Source organism: Papio anubis, chromosome 1 (genome assembly GCF_008728515.1).
Source record: "Papio anubis isolate 15944 chromosome 1, Panubis1.0, whole genome shotgun sequence".
Lineage (NCBI taxonomy): Eukaryota > Metazoa > Chordata > Mammalia > Primates > Cercopithecidae > Papio > Papio anubis.
The window spans coordinates 160948925-160966347 of record NC_044976.1 but is presented as its reverse complement, the minus strand read 5'-3'; the positions used below and the strand labels follow the sequence as shown (position 1 = coordinate 160966347).

At 36.8% G+C, this 17423-nt stretch overlaps 1 protein-coding gene across 6 annotated transcripts in view; it reads left to right on the top strand.

The window, feature by feature from the left end:
* The window catches only part of CAMSAP2 (calmodulin regulated spectrin associated protein family member 2), a 116311-nt gene that overhangs the window by 72172 nt on the left and 26716 nt on the right, over positions 1-17423 (top strand). For 4 of the 6 annotated variants that reach the window (XM_003893333.5, XM_009190491.4, XM_009190495.4 and 1 more), the window contains 2 exons: positions 3291-3374; positions 15654-15686. In XM_003893333.5, coding sequence (XP_003893382.2) covers positions 3291-3374; positions 15654-15686 — 117 coding nt within the window. The remainder of the gene's footprint in view (positions 1-3290; positions 3375-15653; positions 15687-17423) is intronic. The other 2 variants (XM_003893335.5, XM_003893334.5) reach the window with 1 other exon arrangement.

The window sequence follows — 17423 nt, the reverse complement described above, 5'->3', positions numbered from 1 at the left end:
AGTGTTTGACAAAGAGATTATATTTAATAAACAGTAACTAAATTAATAAAGAGAAGAGATAGTTTAAGCCATTAAATTAAGCTAGGCACTTTGGAACTTTGGAAATCTACACAAAATTAAGGAAATCACTTACCTAGGAATGTTCATTCCCTTTATGCAGTCATATCCACCTTATTCCATTTTCAAATTCGGTTTAAAACAATTTGATTCAACCTGAACTGCAGTGTATTTTTTACCTTGATCCATTCTACTAGCCCCAGCATTATTTTTTATTCTCTCATTATGACTTCACCCTTACCTCTCAGATTTAGTATATGTTTTCTCCTTGTGGCTCTTGTTTTGGCTCATCCTAACCCAGTTGCCTTTTGTCCTGGATAATGCATCCACAAGTATAAAAAAACCTACCAACAAAAAATGGCAATAACATGGCTAAAATAATTATCAGCATAGTGGCTAAAATGAATTTAAACTTAAAAACAAAAAAGCAAAATCACAGAAGACAAGATTATATTGGATGATTGAATCACGCAGAGGTACACAAAAATCGTGAATATATCAACCTTATATTATTTGGCTCTACCTCTGTTTCAAATCTCATTTTGTGACTTCTTTGGGTTCACTGTGTCATTCTGTTACTTAAACACGCAAGCATTTTTCCTACCACAGGGCTTTTGCTTATGTTTTTCATTCTCTCTCTGGAATGCTGTTTTCTCTACTTTTTCCATAGCCAACTTGTTCTCTTTAAGATCTCAGCTTAAAGTTACTTCTTAAAGAAATTGTCTTAGTCTGTTTGGATTGCTATAACAAAATGCCCTAGTCTAGGTAATTTATAAACAACAGATATCCATTGCTCGTAGTTCTGAAAGCTGGGAATTCCCAGATCAAGGTGCCAGCAGATTCAGTTTTTGGTGAGGACTTGCTCTCTGCTTCAGAATGGCAGCTTCTTATTGTGTCCTCACATGGCCAAAAGGCCACTGTGCTCCTTCAACCCCCTTTATAAAGGAACCAACCCCATCCATACACAAGGGCAGAGTCTCATGACTTAATCATGCCCCAAAAGGCTCCACCTCTTAATATTAACACATTGGGGATTAAGTTTCAAATATGAACTCTGGGGGGCAAACATTTAGACCAAAGCAAAGGCCTTGTCTGATGTAACCATCTTTTCTAAAACAGGTCTTCCTGCTCCCATTATTTTCTACTCACATTTTAATTTATTTATAGCATTTACAAATGGTTTTCCTATCTCCCCTGCTTCATGAGGACAGGAATCATTTTGACTTTGTACTCCATTGTATACCTAGCCTCTTAATACAGTATCTGGCACATAACTGACATTCAGTAGATATCTGTTGAATGTGCAAATAAATGAGTGAATGGTGGTTTAAAATGTTAATTTGTGACCACTTTGCTTTTTGGACAGAATCAGATAAAAAACCTCTTTAAAAATGAAGATATTTCCTCTATAGGGAAAAAAATAAAAACAAGGATATTTCCAAACTGGCAGATCAATTACGACTACCTGACAATGAATTAGAAAGTGTTTGTTTTTTAACTTAAAGGGAATGAGGCTGGGTGTGGTGGCTTATGCCTGTAGTCCCACCACTTTGGGAGGCTGAGGCAGGTGGATCGCTTGAGTCCAGAAGTTTAAGACCAATCTGGGGAACAAGGTGAAATCCTGTCTCCACCAAAAACAAAACAAAAAACAAAAATTAGCCAAGCTTGGTGGTGCATGCCTGTGGCCCCAGCTATTTGAGAGGCCGAGACAGTAGGATTGCTTGAGCCCAGGAGGCAAAGGTTATAGTAAGCCAAGATCACGCCACTGTACTCCAGCCTGGCTGACAGATTGAGACTGTGTCTCCAAAAAAACAGTTGGGGGTGGAGGGTGTGGGGAATGAAAATACTACAAAACAAATCAATAGAAAACATTATAAACTTTACCAGGATTTGGTCCCGTCTTCCTCCCCTCCCCCAATTGGTAAAGAGACCAAAATGCTTAAAGATACATGGGTGTTACAAAACTGCTTTGTAACACCGTATATTACCATGATGGAAAATATGGGGCTGGGCATGGTGGCTCATGCCTGTAATCCCAGCACTTTGGGAGGCCGAGGCAGGCGGATCACCTGAGGTCAGGAGTTCGAGACCAGCCTGGTCAACATTGTGAAACCCCATCTCTACTAAAAATATTTTAAAAATTAGCTGGGTGTAACGGTGGGCGCCTGTAATCCCAGTTACTTGGGAGGTTGAGGCAAGATAATTGCTTGAACCCAGGAAACGGAGGTTGCAGTGAACTGACACGGTGCCACTGCACTCCAGCCTGGGCGACAGAGTGAGACTCCGTCTCAAAAAAAAAAAAAAAGAAGAAGAAAATATGAATGATTTTGTTAACAGTCAGACTAAAACTATAACTCTTCCTGTTAGGAACACCTAAACATGCTTGATAAATATAATTAGAAAAGTTTATACTGCAGAGTTGAGTTTAAAGGAAGAAAAGGGAATTCTCAGGTGCCAGAAACAAAATGGGGACTGAAAGTTTTGGTGGCTAATGGCATTAATGTTTTCTACAGTGCCATAATTAATAAATTTGAACTTTTATTGATTGGTACTAGAGTGACCTTAAAATCATTAACTCAAAATCCAAAATTATCTAAAGTCTTCTCAAGATATAATTTATGCACCATGTAGACTTTTTTTTTTTTTTTTTAACTGTTTTTGGATTATGGACTGCTTGAATAATCTGATGAGAGAGAAATTAAACTCTCTCCCCAAAAAGTTTTCATATGCAAAAATTTTGCATGTGTTTTAACTGTGGCATTATGACTGCCCTAAATTCCCCCATGATCATGGACATGTCAGAAATCACACCTTAAGAACTTGATTCACAGTGTTATTTATTGATAATAACAACTTTAACTTTAGGGAAAATAACTTTCATTTGCTAGTTCTAAAATCTAAAATTGTAAAATTTTACTTGATGTTATTTTGCTTCCTAAGCATTAAAACTGACATTACCGAGTACCTTTTTTTCCCTCGCACCCCAACCAGTTTCTGACATATAGTATCTGCCTAACAACTATTTGATAAATTAATGAATTCTAGATTATCAAATAAGTATCCATAAACAATTTTTTTCTGGTTGTGAAGCTGAAATTTTCTTTGTTTGAGTGAGACTGGTACTTGACATCAGGGCTCTGACTATAGGCATCTTAACGTGTGTTATTTTATTGTTATATTTGAAAATAAATTTTAAAAAATACAAATTCAAACTGATATTTTTATATTTTAAGGTAAATGAACATTTGAAAGACATAATGGAACAAGAACAAAAACTGAAAGAACATCACACAGTTGAAGCTCCAGGAGGTCAAAAGGTATATATTTCAAACTCAAAAGGTGCCTTTGTGAGACTGTATGTATGTTCACATATTTGTATTATTTTGGGAAATGTTAATAGTTGTGTTTATTAAATTATTTTTTAGTGGTGTTAACTGTACCCTAGAAAGCCATGCTGTAAACACTAAGTAAAGAGAAGTACAAAGTGAAGGTTAATTGGATGATGGTATTTGTAAAAAAATGTATTAATGACTAGAACTCAAGTTCTGAGGTTCTTTTGTCAAAAATAGCAGTTTGCCTTTCTTTGGTAAAATGTATAAAACAACAAGAAAACAATTTTAAATGTTCAGCCTTTATAATGACTTGCAGCAAGACCAACGTTTGACCAACATTTAAAACAATATTCCCAGAATTTCATCGGGCGTGATGGCTCACCTATAATACCAGCACTTTGGGAGGCTGAGGCAGGCAGATCATGAGGTCAGGAGTTCGAAACCAGCCTGACCAACATGATGAACCCCATCTCTACTGAAAATACAAAAATTAGCTGGGCATGGTGGCGTACATCTGTAATCTCAGCCACTCAGGAGGCTGAGGCAGGAGAATCGCTTAAACCCGGGAGGCAGAGGTTGCAGTGAGCTGAGATCACGCCACTGCACTCCAACCTGGGCAACAGAGCAAGACTCCATCTCAAAATAAATATATATATATTCAAAATGTACAGTGTGGTTATTCTGTGAAGAAAGAGGAAACATTAACATGGATTTATTCTTTTAAAACTCTCAGACTTTTAGAGTTTTCTTCTCTGAAAATTTAGTTGTGTGTTTGTCATATGCTAAGACCACAAGTATATTTTCTGTAATATAGTATATCTTACGTCTTTTAAAATGTATTGTAATTGGAACCTTTTAAACATGTTGTATAGTATTAGAATTGAGGTATAATAAATTGTAATAATTCAGAAACCTTATTCTCTGTTTGGATTAAAGTTTCTTCATTATTACACAGTACTTCTATTATTTTGAGCTTATTCTTATTCCACTAGTCACTGATCTCTCCGTAAAAAGAGAAAGGAAAAAGGAAGGAAAAGGGAAGCTGTTCTGTCTCTTATCAACTTCAATAGAAAAATCTTGTGGAGGACCACGTACAATTTTGTCTGATTTTGATGTTTTGGGATCACAATGCTTTCCCCCATCTGGTTTACTGACTGGCTCCTGAAAATACGATTTGTGCTTAATCCTTCATCCTAACTCTGTTGAGGTCCTTTCCCCTAAAGGTAGATTGGAAAGGAATTCTCCTTTTTTCCCATCACCCCAGATTATGTTTCATTTCCCTGCTGCCAGCCAATTTCTGTCCTTGCCTCTTACCTGTTACATCCCACAGTCTTTTCTTGTCAGCTTCCTTCCCTTTCTCTTTTTCTTATCATAGGAGCTGAAACTTCTGCCTTGGAGATACGTATAATCCTGCCCCTCAATTTTGCTCCTGGCTTTTATCAGTAATAAGGTTGAGGTAGCATCATTCTAAGTTATAACACTAATGAAATTTCTCTATAGAAATCTTCTGTATTATATATAATGGTTAAGTTCTGTAGTATTGCATATACATTTTGAACCAAATGGGGATTTTATATGATGACAGAGTGCCCAGTAAACATTTTTTTAATGAAAAAAAAAATGCCATTTGTATTTCAAACAACCAAGTAAAGTGATCCTGGAGAAAAACTGTATGGAATCTAGACACTATTGTATGACATGGCTTTTACTTTTTCACAGCACTTAGCTCCATGCAGTTGCACATATTAACTGTACAACTGTTATTTGTTGAATGAGTGACTGAGTGAATAAAGAAATGATTGTGCAGTTAATCTTTAAATATTTGGTTAGTATACATTTTTAGTTTAGCACATACATAGCATTTACCCCTTCATTTTCCAATGAATTTTATCCTTTTCCCCCCATTGTTTTTGAAAATTGAATCTTTGTGAAAATAAGGGTTAATTTAACATATCTTACCGTAGGTTCAGGTGTTGTCATTATGAAGAAACACACTATCACAGAATAAACTAGGGAAGGGAATCTTGCTCTGTTTCCTAACAATGGGGTTTTTGGCATTTGAACTATGTACTTGGTTTGGCTGGAAATATTATCATCCCAATTTTGGTTTTTAACTCTGTAAAAGCAAAATTCATGCTCCTTTTTTTCTTTTACAAATGAGAGAGAAAATGACTTGCTCTTTCTTATTACTGTACATTTGGTAAGAAGTTGCCATGCTTTCCATCTACTTCAGTCAGCTTTTCTAGTGACGTGTACACAGGAGCCTCACCCTGTTGCCTATTGCTTGTCCAGCTATAGACAAAGCCCGTGGTATTGGATAATAACATATCTTACCTTTTGTCCTTGCCCAACTACTCTTAAGTCAGATGTCCAATAGAATTTGTTTTATGAAATATCTTTTTATAACCATATTCTTGGTAAAATATATGTACATGTTGAAGGATACTTGTACTATAAATTATGAGGGTTGGACTGAAATGAAATATGTCAAAGGTATTTCTTTAGGATATTAGATCCTCCAATGATGTATTTCTGATCATTGGATTGGGTGGTGTCCTAAGAGAAAGGCATTTTAAATAGTGTCATGTCCTAGGAAAATGTTTTGTTTAAACAGTTTACTAATGTTATTTTCTCTTTTTTTCCCAAGTTGCTCATTTTGCTTCTAATACTTCTTTTGACTGTAAAATAGGGTGCCCAATTAAATTTGAATGCCACAGAAACAACAAATAGCTTTTTTTAATAAGTTGCACAGGTGTCTTGTATTGTGTGAGCATCTTGTGTATATTTGCTAAATTTGGAAGCCGTACTTGAATGATTTCTGAAGTTTATAGCTAAGATGACATTAAGTGCAACATTGATTCTCTTCAACAGTTTGTGTAAAGTACTATGGTAAAATGAGTATTGCACATAAAGTCAGGCTAGTTCTGTCGCTAAATAACTTCATGACATTTACAAAGGCACTTGACCTCTCTGGGCCTTATTTTGTTTTGTTTTGTTTTTTGTTTTTTTTTTTTTAATCTGTAAAAAGTAAAAGGTTGGATTAATCGGTTTCTAAATTCTGTAATTAAAAAGATGCTCAGTTTTTCCCTTCTCAATATGTTAGTAAACATAAGAGAAAAAAAACAAAAGGTTGGTGAAAATAGTAAATAGTTATCATAGACTTTTCTATATGTATATTACTAGTAGATTTATGCTAACTGTATGCATGAAATATCTAGGAATACCTTCTAGAAGATGTGGGACTTTAACAGGGCATTAGTAGATTTCATGATACTAGGTCATAGGGAACAATTTAAGTAGAGACACTAAGTTGCAAGTGAAGGCACTTGTGGGAATTACTGAGTGGATGAATGTGGCAGAATCAGTTTTGAAAGAGCTATGAATTCATGCGTTTGTATTCTAATACTAACTATATAGAGAATGAAGTTTAATGTTTCTCTTTTTTTTTTTTTTTGGAGACAGAGTCTTGCTCCGTCACTCAGGCTGGAGGGCAGAGGCATGATCTCACCTCTCTGCAACCTCGGCCTCCTGGGTTCAAGCAATTCTCGTGCTTCAGCCTCCCCAGTAGCTGGGATTACAGGCATGCACCACCACGCCCAGCTAATTTTTGTGTGTGTGTATTTTTAGCGGAGATGGCATTTCGCCATGTTGGCCAGGCTGGTCTTGAACTCCCGACTTGAGGTGATTGCCCGCTTTGGCTTCCCAAAGTGCTGGGATTATAGGTATGAGACACCACCCCAGCCAATGTTTCTCAAAGTATTAAAGATACATGTTTACTTAGTGTGGCGTTTGCTACTTTTTAAAAAGAAATATTTGTGAGGTATTTTACAAGGGAGTAGGAAGTAGATGAAGGAATTACCTTTGGAGAAAAGACATCCACAGAACTCTAATTGCTTTTCACTTTAAGGAGTATCTCAATATAGACTACACTTTCCCCCTGTGAGAGAGTAGGTAAATGCTTATACCTCTGCCTGATTACTTCAGCCCTTATGAATTTCTCCCTTGACTAAAATTCCTTAACAGTTAAAAACTGTAACCCACTTTTTTCTCCCTCAAATGCTGTTTCTTCAAGTAGTACTATTTGAGAGAAGGGCTCTGAAGTAAAATACATTTGGGAAATGCTGCCTAGTCTGTGCCCCTTTGAAAATGTTGCAATCCATTTTAGTACATTAACGGTCCAGTCAAAGAGACTGTCTAGCCATTTTCCAAACATTTTTTATCTTTGAACTATTTTATGAATGACTTTTACTAGCATCCCATAGAATTAGTGTTCTTCAGTGCACAATGTAGAAAACGATAATTTGTAACCTATAACTTTGCACTTAAGTTGTCTATTATGTATATAAATATATAAAACATTTAATGTTCAAATACAGCACATCATTCTCAGATACATCATTTCATTTGACTCTTAGATTTACCTTGATTTCTTTTGTACCATTATTTTAGTTAAGAAACTGTGATGACATGGCCTGCCTAAATTAGATAATTTTTGTTTTGAATCCTACCTTTAAGATTCTGTTCTATAATTATAAATCTATCCATATGTAGGCTTCTTTTTTTTTTTTTTTTTTTTCCTCTTTGGAGACAGGGTCTCACTCTATTGCCCAGGCTGGAATGAAGTAGCGAGATCATGGCTCATTATAGCCTCGATCTCCTGGGCTCAAGCAATCATCCCACCTCAGCCTCCTAACTACTTGGGACTACAGGCATGTGCCACCATGCCCATGTAATTTTTTTTACTTTTTGTAGAGTCAGGGTCTCACTATGTTGCCCAGGCTGGTCTCAAGCTCCTGAGCTCAAGCAGTCCACCTGCCTTGGCCTCCTAAAGTGCTGGGATTACAGGCACTTTGCCTGGCCAATGTGTAGGCTTCTGTGGTCAGTGCTAAATCATTTCTTATTCTTTTTTTTTTTTTTAATGTTTTTTATATTAATAGGGATGGGGTTTTGCCATGTTGGTCAGGCTGGTCTCAAACTCCTGGCCTCCAGCGATCCACCCACTTCGGCCTCCCGAAGTGTTGGGATTACAGGTGTAAGCTGCCACACCTGGCCGTTTCTTTTTTTTAATCCCTAATATCAGCATACCATTTATCTTTCATAATAGTTTACTTGCCCTTACAGGAAACACAACAACCTAGAGTATGTCCCTGTTCTATTATTAACTCATTTAGTATAGTTAAGAGAACTTGGCATTTTAAACATTTTTTTGAATTCAGAGATGGTACCATGGTTTTAATCTTTACCTAAGAGTATGATAACCATTAGATTTCTCTCAACAGTTTTATAAATTAATAGTCTTGTGCATTTGGACACAAGACCCTATAAAGACTTGGATTGGTATAGATCTAATATAACATTTAAAGAACTTTTATTTTATTTTGAAATAATTTCACCCTTACAAAAAGTTGCAGGAATAATAAAAAGAATTCTCAAACTCTGTGTTCAGATTCATCAGTTTTTCAACAGTTTGCCACATTTCCTTTATCATTCTGTCTCCCTCTCTCTCAGTGTACACACACACACACACACACACATACACACACACACGCACACACACAAATTGTTCTACCACATTTGAAAGAAGGTTGCATATATCATGTCCCTTTGCCCCTTAATACTTCAGTGTCTATTTCCTAAGAACAAGGCCATTCATTTCCACAATGACAGTACAGGTAATTTAATGTCAGTGTAATACTTTATCATTTATGTTCCCATTTTATCATTAATTTATTTCATTGTCATATCCCTAGTCTTCTTTAAACTGAAGCAGTTCTTTAGCTTTTCTTTTCTTCGTGGCCTTGATATTTTTGAAGAATCAGGCCGTTTTAATAGAACATTTCTCAATTTGGCTTTTTCTAATATTTCCTCATTATTAGATGAAGATTATGCTTTTCAGGCTGGAATACTATGTAAATTGTGTCCTTATCACAATGTAATATCCAGAGGCACATGATATCCATTTACCCCTGCTAGATAATGTTCATTTTGATCAGTTGGTTAAGATATTTTCTAGTTTCTTGACTGCAGGGTTACAGTAGTCCTTTTTTATCCTCAGAGGATATGTTCCAAGACCCCCAGTGCATACCTGAAATCTCGGATAGTACTGAACTCTATCTACACTATGTTTTTTCTTATACAGTAATGGGCAGGTAGCATATACAGCATGGAATGCTGGACAGAGGTATGATTCCCTTCCCACACTGGATGGAATAGGACAGCATGTGGTTTCATCACACTACTCAGAACAACATGCAATTTAAAACTCATGAGTTATTTATTTCTGGAATTTTTCATTCGTATTTTCAGACAGTGACTGTGAATAACTGCAGATAGCAAAACTATGGGCAAGGGGGGACAGCTATGTTATGTTTCCTTTTGTAATAGGTAATTTGAGAAGAGTTACTCTACCACAGAAAATAGCCTCTTTCTTGAAAGTTTCCCCTCATCCTAGATTTAGCATTCATTGAATATATCTACCTGAATTAATTTTACTATGATGGTCACAAATTTGTAATTTTCTAACCCCTTCATTTATTCCATATTTATTACTTAGCATTCTGTTATAAGCAAGTTTGTCTTCTTCCACCCATCTACCTGTCTGTATAGCATTTCTCTACTATCTGAATGAGCTAATGGATATATAATGGGTTATAATCAGTTTTTGTCCATATGTATTTACTTTTAAAATTATTATGGAATTATTTTAGATTTACAGGAAAGTTTCAAAGATAGTACAGCTTCACCCAGTTTTCTCTAATGTTAACATCTTACATAACTGGAGCCCATTTGTGAACAGTAAGAAAGTAACATTGGTACGTTATTATTGAGTACACTACAGACTTTAAATTATTTAGATTCTACCAGCTTTCCACTGATGTCCTTTTTAAATATTTGTCAGGCGTTTTGTAGTGTTCTTCAATTTGGGTTTGTCTGCTGTTTCTCATGGTTAGGCTGGAGTTACAAGTTTTTTGAGAAGACTACCAGAGAGGTCATGTATCATATCATATATTGTATCATGGGGTACATGATAAGAACATGATTTATCACTGGTGATATTAACTGTGATCCCTTGGTTACGGTAGTGTAGTGTTTGTTAGGTTTCTCCATTATAAATTTACTGGTTTTCCCTTCTTATTTTGGAAGTGCATCCTGCACTCCAAAGGAGGGAAATTAAGCTCACTCCCTGAAAGGGAGAATGCCTGCGTATACTATTGGGGATTCTTCTGTAAGGAAGATTTGTGTCTTCTTCCCCATTTTATTTTTATTTTTATTTATTTATTTATTTTGAGACAGAGTCTCGCTCTTGTCACCCAGGCTGGAGTGCCATAGCGCAATCTCAGCTCATTGCAAACTCCGCCTCCCGAGTTCACACCATTCTCCTGCCTCAGCCTTCCGAGTAGCTGGGACTAAGGTGCCCACCACCTCTCCCAGCTAATTTTTTGTATATTTAGTAGAGACGGGGTTTCACCGTGTTAGCCAGGGTGGTCTCGATCTCCTGACCTCGTGATCCACCCGCGTTGGCCTCCCAAAGTGCTGGGATTACAGGCATGAGCCACTGTGCCCGGCCCATTTATTTTTTATATTCAATCATTTATTTATATCAGTGTGGACTCAGGTATACTTATTAATATTTTATACTTTGGGTTACAATCTAATACTGCATTATTTTGTTGCTCACAATTTTACAGCATCAGCCATTGAGAGCTTTTTGCGGTTGGCTTTGATATCTCTTGGATATGCCCCAAGCCTTTTGTTTTTTGAGCACTTCCTTACTTTCTGGCACTATAGGATGCTCCAGGCTCATCTCGTTCCTTCCTTTACCTAAAATTAGCTATTTCTTTATTTTGATGCTCAAGTGGTCTCAGATTTGGCCAACGGGAGTCCCCTCAGACTGACTCCTGTGCTTTTGGTACGCCCCCATTCATCTGTCTCTCTTTTTTTTTTTCTTTTTTGCCCCTCCTTACTTAATTTCTGACTCAACAAGATGTTTCAGATTCATTTTGTAGTTTACTTGCCATAATCCTGAAATCAGCCATTTCTTCAATAAGTCTTAATTCTTTTTTATGGAAAACAGTATTTAGCAACTGTAAAATCTGGGCACTAAGTGGCTAATTGCTACATAATATCATTACTTCTAGGCCCTATTTCAGTAGATAGAGTTCAGAAATAAAATTTTAAAAATACACAAACATGAGTTCATATATAAACCTCCAATTCCAATCAAACTCCACAGAGTTCTTCCTGGCTTCCCCTATTCCACACGGGACTTCCCCTTCCACAGTGAGAACTCAGGCTCCCAAGAGCATTCATGTATTTTACTTATTTGCTCAATCCTACAATACATATACAGTAGTTTCAGAATTGTTATACCAATATGAAACATAAACCTACTGGCCGGGCATGGTGGCTCATGCCTATAATCCCAGCACTTTGGGAGGCTGAGGCAGGTGGATCACTTAAGGTCAGAAGTTCGAGACCAGTCTGGCCAACATGGTGAATCCCATCTCTACCAAAAATACAAAAATTAGCCAGGTCTGTTGGCATGCGTCCATAATCCCAGCTACTTGGGAGGCTGAGGCAGGAGAATTGCTTGAGCCTGGGAGGCGGAGTTTGCAGTGAGCCGAGATCGTGCCAGTGTACTCCAGCCTAGGTGACAGAGTGAGACTCTGTCTCAAAAAAAATTCTAAAAAGCTAAGAAGAGTTTAAGATTTGTTTGCAATTTTTTTTTAGACTAATAGTATATAGTCAAACTCCTGTGTTCTTAAGTGGTTTCCCTCTGCCCCCGCCTTCATTGTGGTTATATTATTCCTTTGAAATACATTTATGTTAACTGGTTTCTGTATTCATTCCATTTTACTGATCTTTTTTGACACCATCCTTGTTAACTTTTGTTTTTTGACTATGTAGAACATTGACATCATTCCAAAAATCAGAACTGTATAAATGGTATACTCAGAGAAGTATTACTCCCTCCCCTATCTCTTCTACCCCTTACTTATTCCACATGTACTTCCCACCAGCCCTTCTAAATGGACCAAGCACATATGTGCATGTTTGTTTCTCCTCCTTTCTAACACAAAACGTAACTTATTCTTTTGCAGTTTGCTCTTTTCAGTAACTGCATATCCTGGAAATCATTCAGTACAGTCCCTAGAGATCTTTTCTTTCTTCTTTTTTTTTTTTTTTTTTTTTTTGACGGAGTCTCGCTCTGTCACCCAGGCTGGAGTGCAGTGGCACAATCTCGGTTCACTGCAACCTCTGCCTCCCAGGTTCAAGCCATTTTTCTGCCTCAGCCTCTAGAGTAACTGGGACTACAGGTGAGCGCCACCACACTTGGCTAATCTTTGTATTTTTTTTAGTAGAGACGGGGTTTCACCATATTGGCCAGGCTGGTCTCGATCTCCTGACCACGTGATCTACCCGCCTTGGCCTCCCAAAGTGCTGGGATTACAGATGTGAGCTACCGTGCCCAGCCTATCATTATTTCTTAAAGCAGCATAGTGCTCCCTTGTGAACATGTGCCATAGTTTCTTCAACTGCATACCTATGTGTAGGCATTAGTTTCCAGTGTCTTGCTATTGCAGATTGTGCTGCACAGAATAATGTTATATGTGGCCTTTTGTATTTTGGATATGTATTTTCAAGGTACATTTCCTAGAAGTTGGACTGCTAGATTGAGGGGTAAATGTATACTGTATGTAGCTTTGTTAAATATTGACAAAATCCCCTCCAAAAGAGTTTGTACCATTTTATATTCCATCAGCGATTCTACACAACTTTTGGATCTACAACAGCTAAGAGATTAAGTCTAATGGTTGGGCATGGTGGCTCACACTTGTAATCCCAGCACTTTGGGAGGCCTAGGTGGGAGGTTCACTTGAGGTCAGGAGTTCAAGACCAGCCTGGCCAACATGGTGAAAACCCGTCTCTACCAAAAAATACAAAAATTAGCCAAGTATGGTGGTGCATGCCTGTTGTCCCAGCTACTTGGGAGGCTGAGGTGGGAGAATCGCTTGAACCTGGGAGGCGGAGGTTGCAGTGAGCTGAGATAGCTCCACTGCCCTCCACCCTGGGTGACAGAGGGAGACTGTCTCTCAAAAAAAAAAAAAAAAAAAAAAAGATTAAATCTAACAAGTTAACAAGTCATGCAGTGGCAAGTCACAGCCATGATTAACTCCCTGAAGGACCCCAACTCTTTGAGGTCTCCGATAAAGACCACACCAAACCAATAACCTCCTGGAATGGCCTGAGAGCACCCAGAAGTAGTTCAGGAATTATCCTACCTTTCCAGAATATTGTAGATACCCAGAGGAAGAGTATTATTTGGAGAGTATTAATGGCAAGTCCTAAAACAACTAGCCAAAATTTAGGGTGAGCCAAGCATGTATTATAAAGACAGTTGAAAGGAATACTTGAAATTAGAACTATTCCAGAAAATCTGAACTGCCTAGGTTGGCCCCTTTGTCAGTGGAAGCTTAATAAAAGTTTTTTCACCTGTTATCCATGGTTTTTAAAAAACCCTTTGTTTCTTCCTTGGTGGTCCTGATAAAAAGGAAAAAGAGAGAGAGAAAAAAAAAACAAAACAAAACCCTTTGTCCTCATGGTTATTTACATCTTAAAACAGAATTTGATGTTGCAGTTTGCCTAATTCTTCCCTGAAAACCAAAGGATAGTTGCTGATCACTTCAGAAATGGAGTTACTCTTCAGCAAGGAACTGATGCTATGTATTTGAGCTTTTTGAACCATAAGTATGTAAGTGTGCGTAGTATAAATATTTATTTGTTCTTTTAGTACATTTACTCTTTTTAGTTAAATTTCCTTCACACAGCCAATCTGTGGTTTTCCTTTCTCCCCTAAGAAGATTGCTGTTACCAGTTTAGATCAATGGAGGGGCAAGAGAAAGGCCAGAGCAGTCTGAATTAGTAACAAAGTCCAATTATTGCATATTTTACAAGAAATATGGAATAACTGTAACCACTGCAGACTCCTTTGTACACCTGCTGTTATGAATAGTCCACAATAATTTCTTGTTATCACCAGTTTCTATTTAATGGGTTCTTCTAGTCTAGAAAACAAAAAAATCCTTGTCTTTAAAATTTGTGTTACAAATTGGAAACCCTGACACGTTTTCAGTGGCTTCCTGCTCTTTGGTCCTGCTCTTGTACTTTTTGTGGCTATTGTAACTGCAGCTGCCAAAAACATTCAGTTAAATGGGAGATTAAAATACATGCCACAAAATTGTTGAGGCTGTTCTTCGTGGTGCTATAAGAAAAATTTATTAGAAATGTTGCTTATATATAGGAAGCTGGTATGTTTCTGATTCTTCAGGTGACATTTTTTAATTCTTAAAGTTCTTGAAAATACCTTATTTATATTATTTTTCTAAATAATCTTATTTTTCTGTTAATTTATACAGGAAAAGCTTTCTACATAAAAATTTTGAATATGAATTTTAACTCAGATCCTCTTTACTTTAGTTCACTTCAAGAAATATTTATTCAGAGCCAGAAGTTTTTTTAGCAGATACAAAGATAACACAAATGATTAATTCATGTTATCTGAAATTATGGGTTTATTATATTCATTTTTTTTTAAAGAAGAAAGATTCTTTGGGACAGCCCTAGATAGTAAATTCAATAACATTTATATTCTCTTTATGTGAGTAGTTACTTGCTTTAGACATTTATAAAAATCTTAACTGGTAACAATTGCCAACTACGTTTTTTTCCATTAATTAAAAGAAACTTTTTATATAGTGAAATAAATGATAATCTTGGTATATTCTACTACATTATTCTTTGCTTTATACTTGTTTTTATTGAAATTATCTTTCTACTTTGCTTTTTGGGGAATATTGCCTTATCAGATACAGTCTACTAATACCTAAGAATTACGATTGCAAACCTAGCTGTAGAATCTTTTTACTTCCCTTTTGTGACATAGATTTATTTTTTAATATGATATATGTTTCCAAAACTCAGAAATAAAATTTTTTGCTGCTAAAGTATACAGCATATTCTAGGTATCCTAAAATGAATATCTGTATGGGGAGAGGAGAGAGACAGGAGAAGATGGTGGTCTTTATCATTAGGAACCTATATATTTTTAACTAAAATATTAATTAACATATGAAATGTTATGAGAACTATAAACTTGGAACTCCACTATCAGAAGCTTTACTATAATTTGTTAATTGAAGATAATTCTGATGAATTTTCCCTTTACCTTTGCTTTCCCCTTTTTTCCTGCTGCTTCCTCTGAAGTCTCCTTCCAAATGGTTTTGGAAACTGGTTCCAGTAAGTTTGTTCAGCTACTTCAGTTCGCTCTCCAGAATTGTAATTGTAGAATGGTATTGTTTATGTCTTGCTGGTAAAGTCATTTCGTGTAATTCTGTTAGTCACTGAATAGAGATTGGATTTTAAGGTATTTGGTGATGTAAAATGGAAAGATAAAAGATATAGCCAAGGTTTAGATCAGAAGTTCTAAAAATAATTTAAAGGGTAAACATCCTATTGCTAATCTTGTCAGTATTCACAGACTATCAGTAAGTAGGTTAAAAAAAAAAACTTATGGGCCAGGTGCGGTGGCTCACGCCTGTAATCCCAACACTTTGGGAGGCCAAGGCGGGCAGATGACGAGGTCAGGAAGTCGAGACCAGCCTGACCAACATGGAAAAACTCCATCTCTACTAAAAATACAAAATTAGCTGGGTGTAGTGGCACATGCCTGTAATCCCAGGTACTCGGGAGGCTGAGGCAGGAGAATCGCTTGAACCTGGGAGGCAGAGGTTGCAGTGAGCTGAGATCGCTCCATTGCACTCCATCCTGGGCAATAAGAGCGGAATCTCCATCTCAAAAAAAAAAAAAAAAAAAAAAAGCACAATGTAGCTTCTCATTAATTTAAATAATTTAATAAATATTAATTTGAATTGCACGAATAAATTGCCTGCATTTAAAAATCATCTTTGTGCTTGAGCGTGGTTGCTCACGCTTGTAATCCCAGTACTTTGAGAGGCCAGTGTGGGAGGATTCCTTAAGCCCAGGAGTTCAAGACCATCTTGGACAACATATTGAACCCCCATCTCTAGTTTTAAAAAATTATCTTTTTGACAGAAGTAGTTCCTTTTCAGCTTGAATTATAGATGACACTTCACTTTTTGTGTGATTAAAAAAGCAGAAAGTTTTCTGTGACCTTACCAGTAGTGGACCAAAACCATATTAAATTCTGATTTGACTTAAAGATTGATCTTTCAGATTTAAATATGGGGATGGGTGTGTTAAACCACTTAAGAACTATTTTACACCCTCAAGAATAAAACTCTAATTTAGAAATATACCATAATGGCTTAATGCGGTGCCTCATGTGCATAATCCAACACTTTGAGAGGCCAAGACAGGCGAATCCCTTGAGCGCAGGAGTTTGAGACCAGCCTGGGCAACTTGGCAAAACCCCGTCTCTACAAAAAATACAAAAATGAGGCAGGCATAGTGGTACACACTTGTGGTTTCACCTACTCAAGAGGCTGAGGTGGGAAAATCACCTGAGACCAGGAGATCGAGGCTGCAGTGAGCCATGATTGTGCCACTGCACTCCAGCCTGGCTAATAGAGTGAGACGCTATCTCTTAAAAAAAAAAAAAAAGGAAAAGAAATATATCATAATGTTGAATTATAGGGTGTTCTTTCTAAATGCCAAACTTCTACTTTTGCAGAAAGAAAGGGCATGCTTCCATGCAATGAGTTTATAAAGCAAATAGCATGTTCAAGTACAAAAGACTTTTTCATGAATTACAGATGAACCTTCTGAGAGCTGGACATAATCTCAAGATTTAAAGTTGATTTACCTAATATATCTTCTAGAATACAATCTTTAGGAAAATGTTTTAGCATCCCATCCATAATTCTCTGATTGTCTTGTCTAAACCATAGATACTTATTGCTAATGTCATATAAAGCTGTGTGTATGTGTGTGTGTGTGTGTGTGTGCATGCATACATGTGCCTGTTTGCACACACCTTGTGCCAAAGTGCTACTT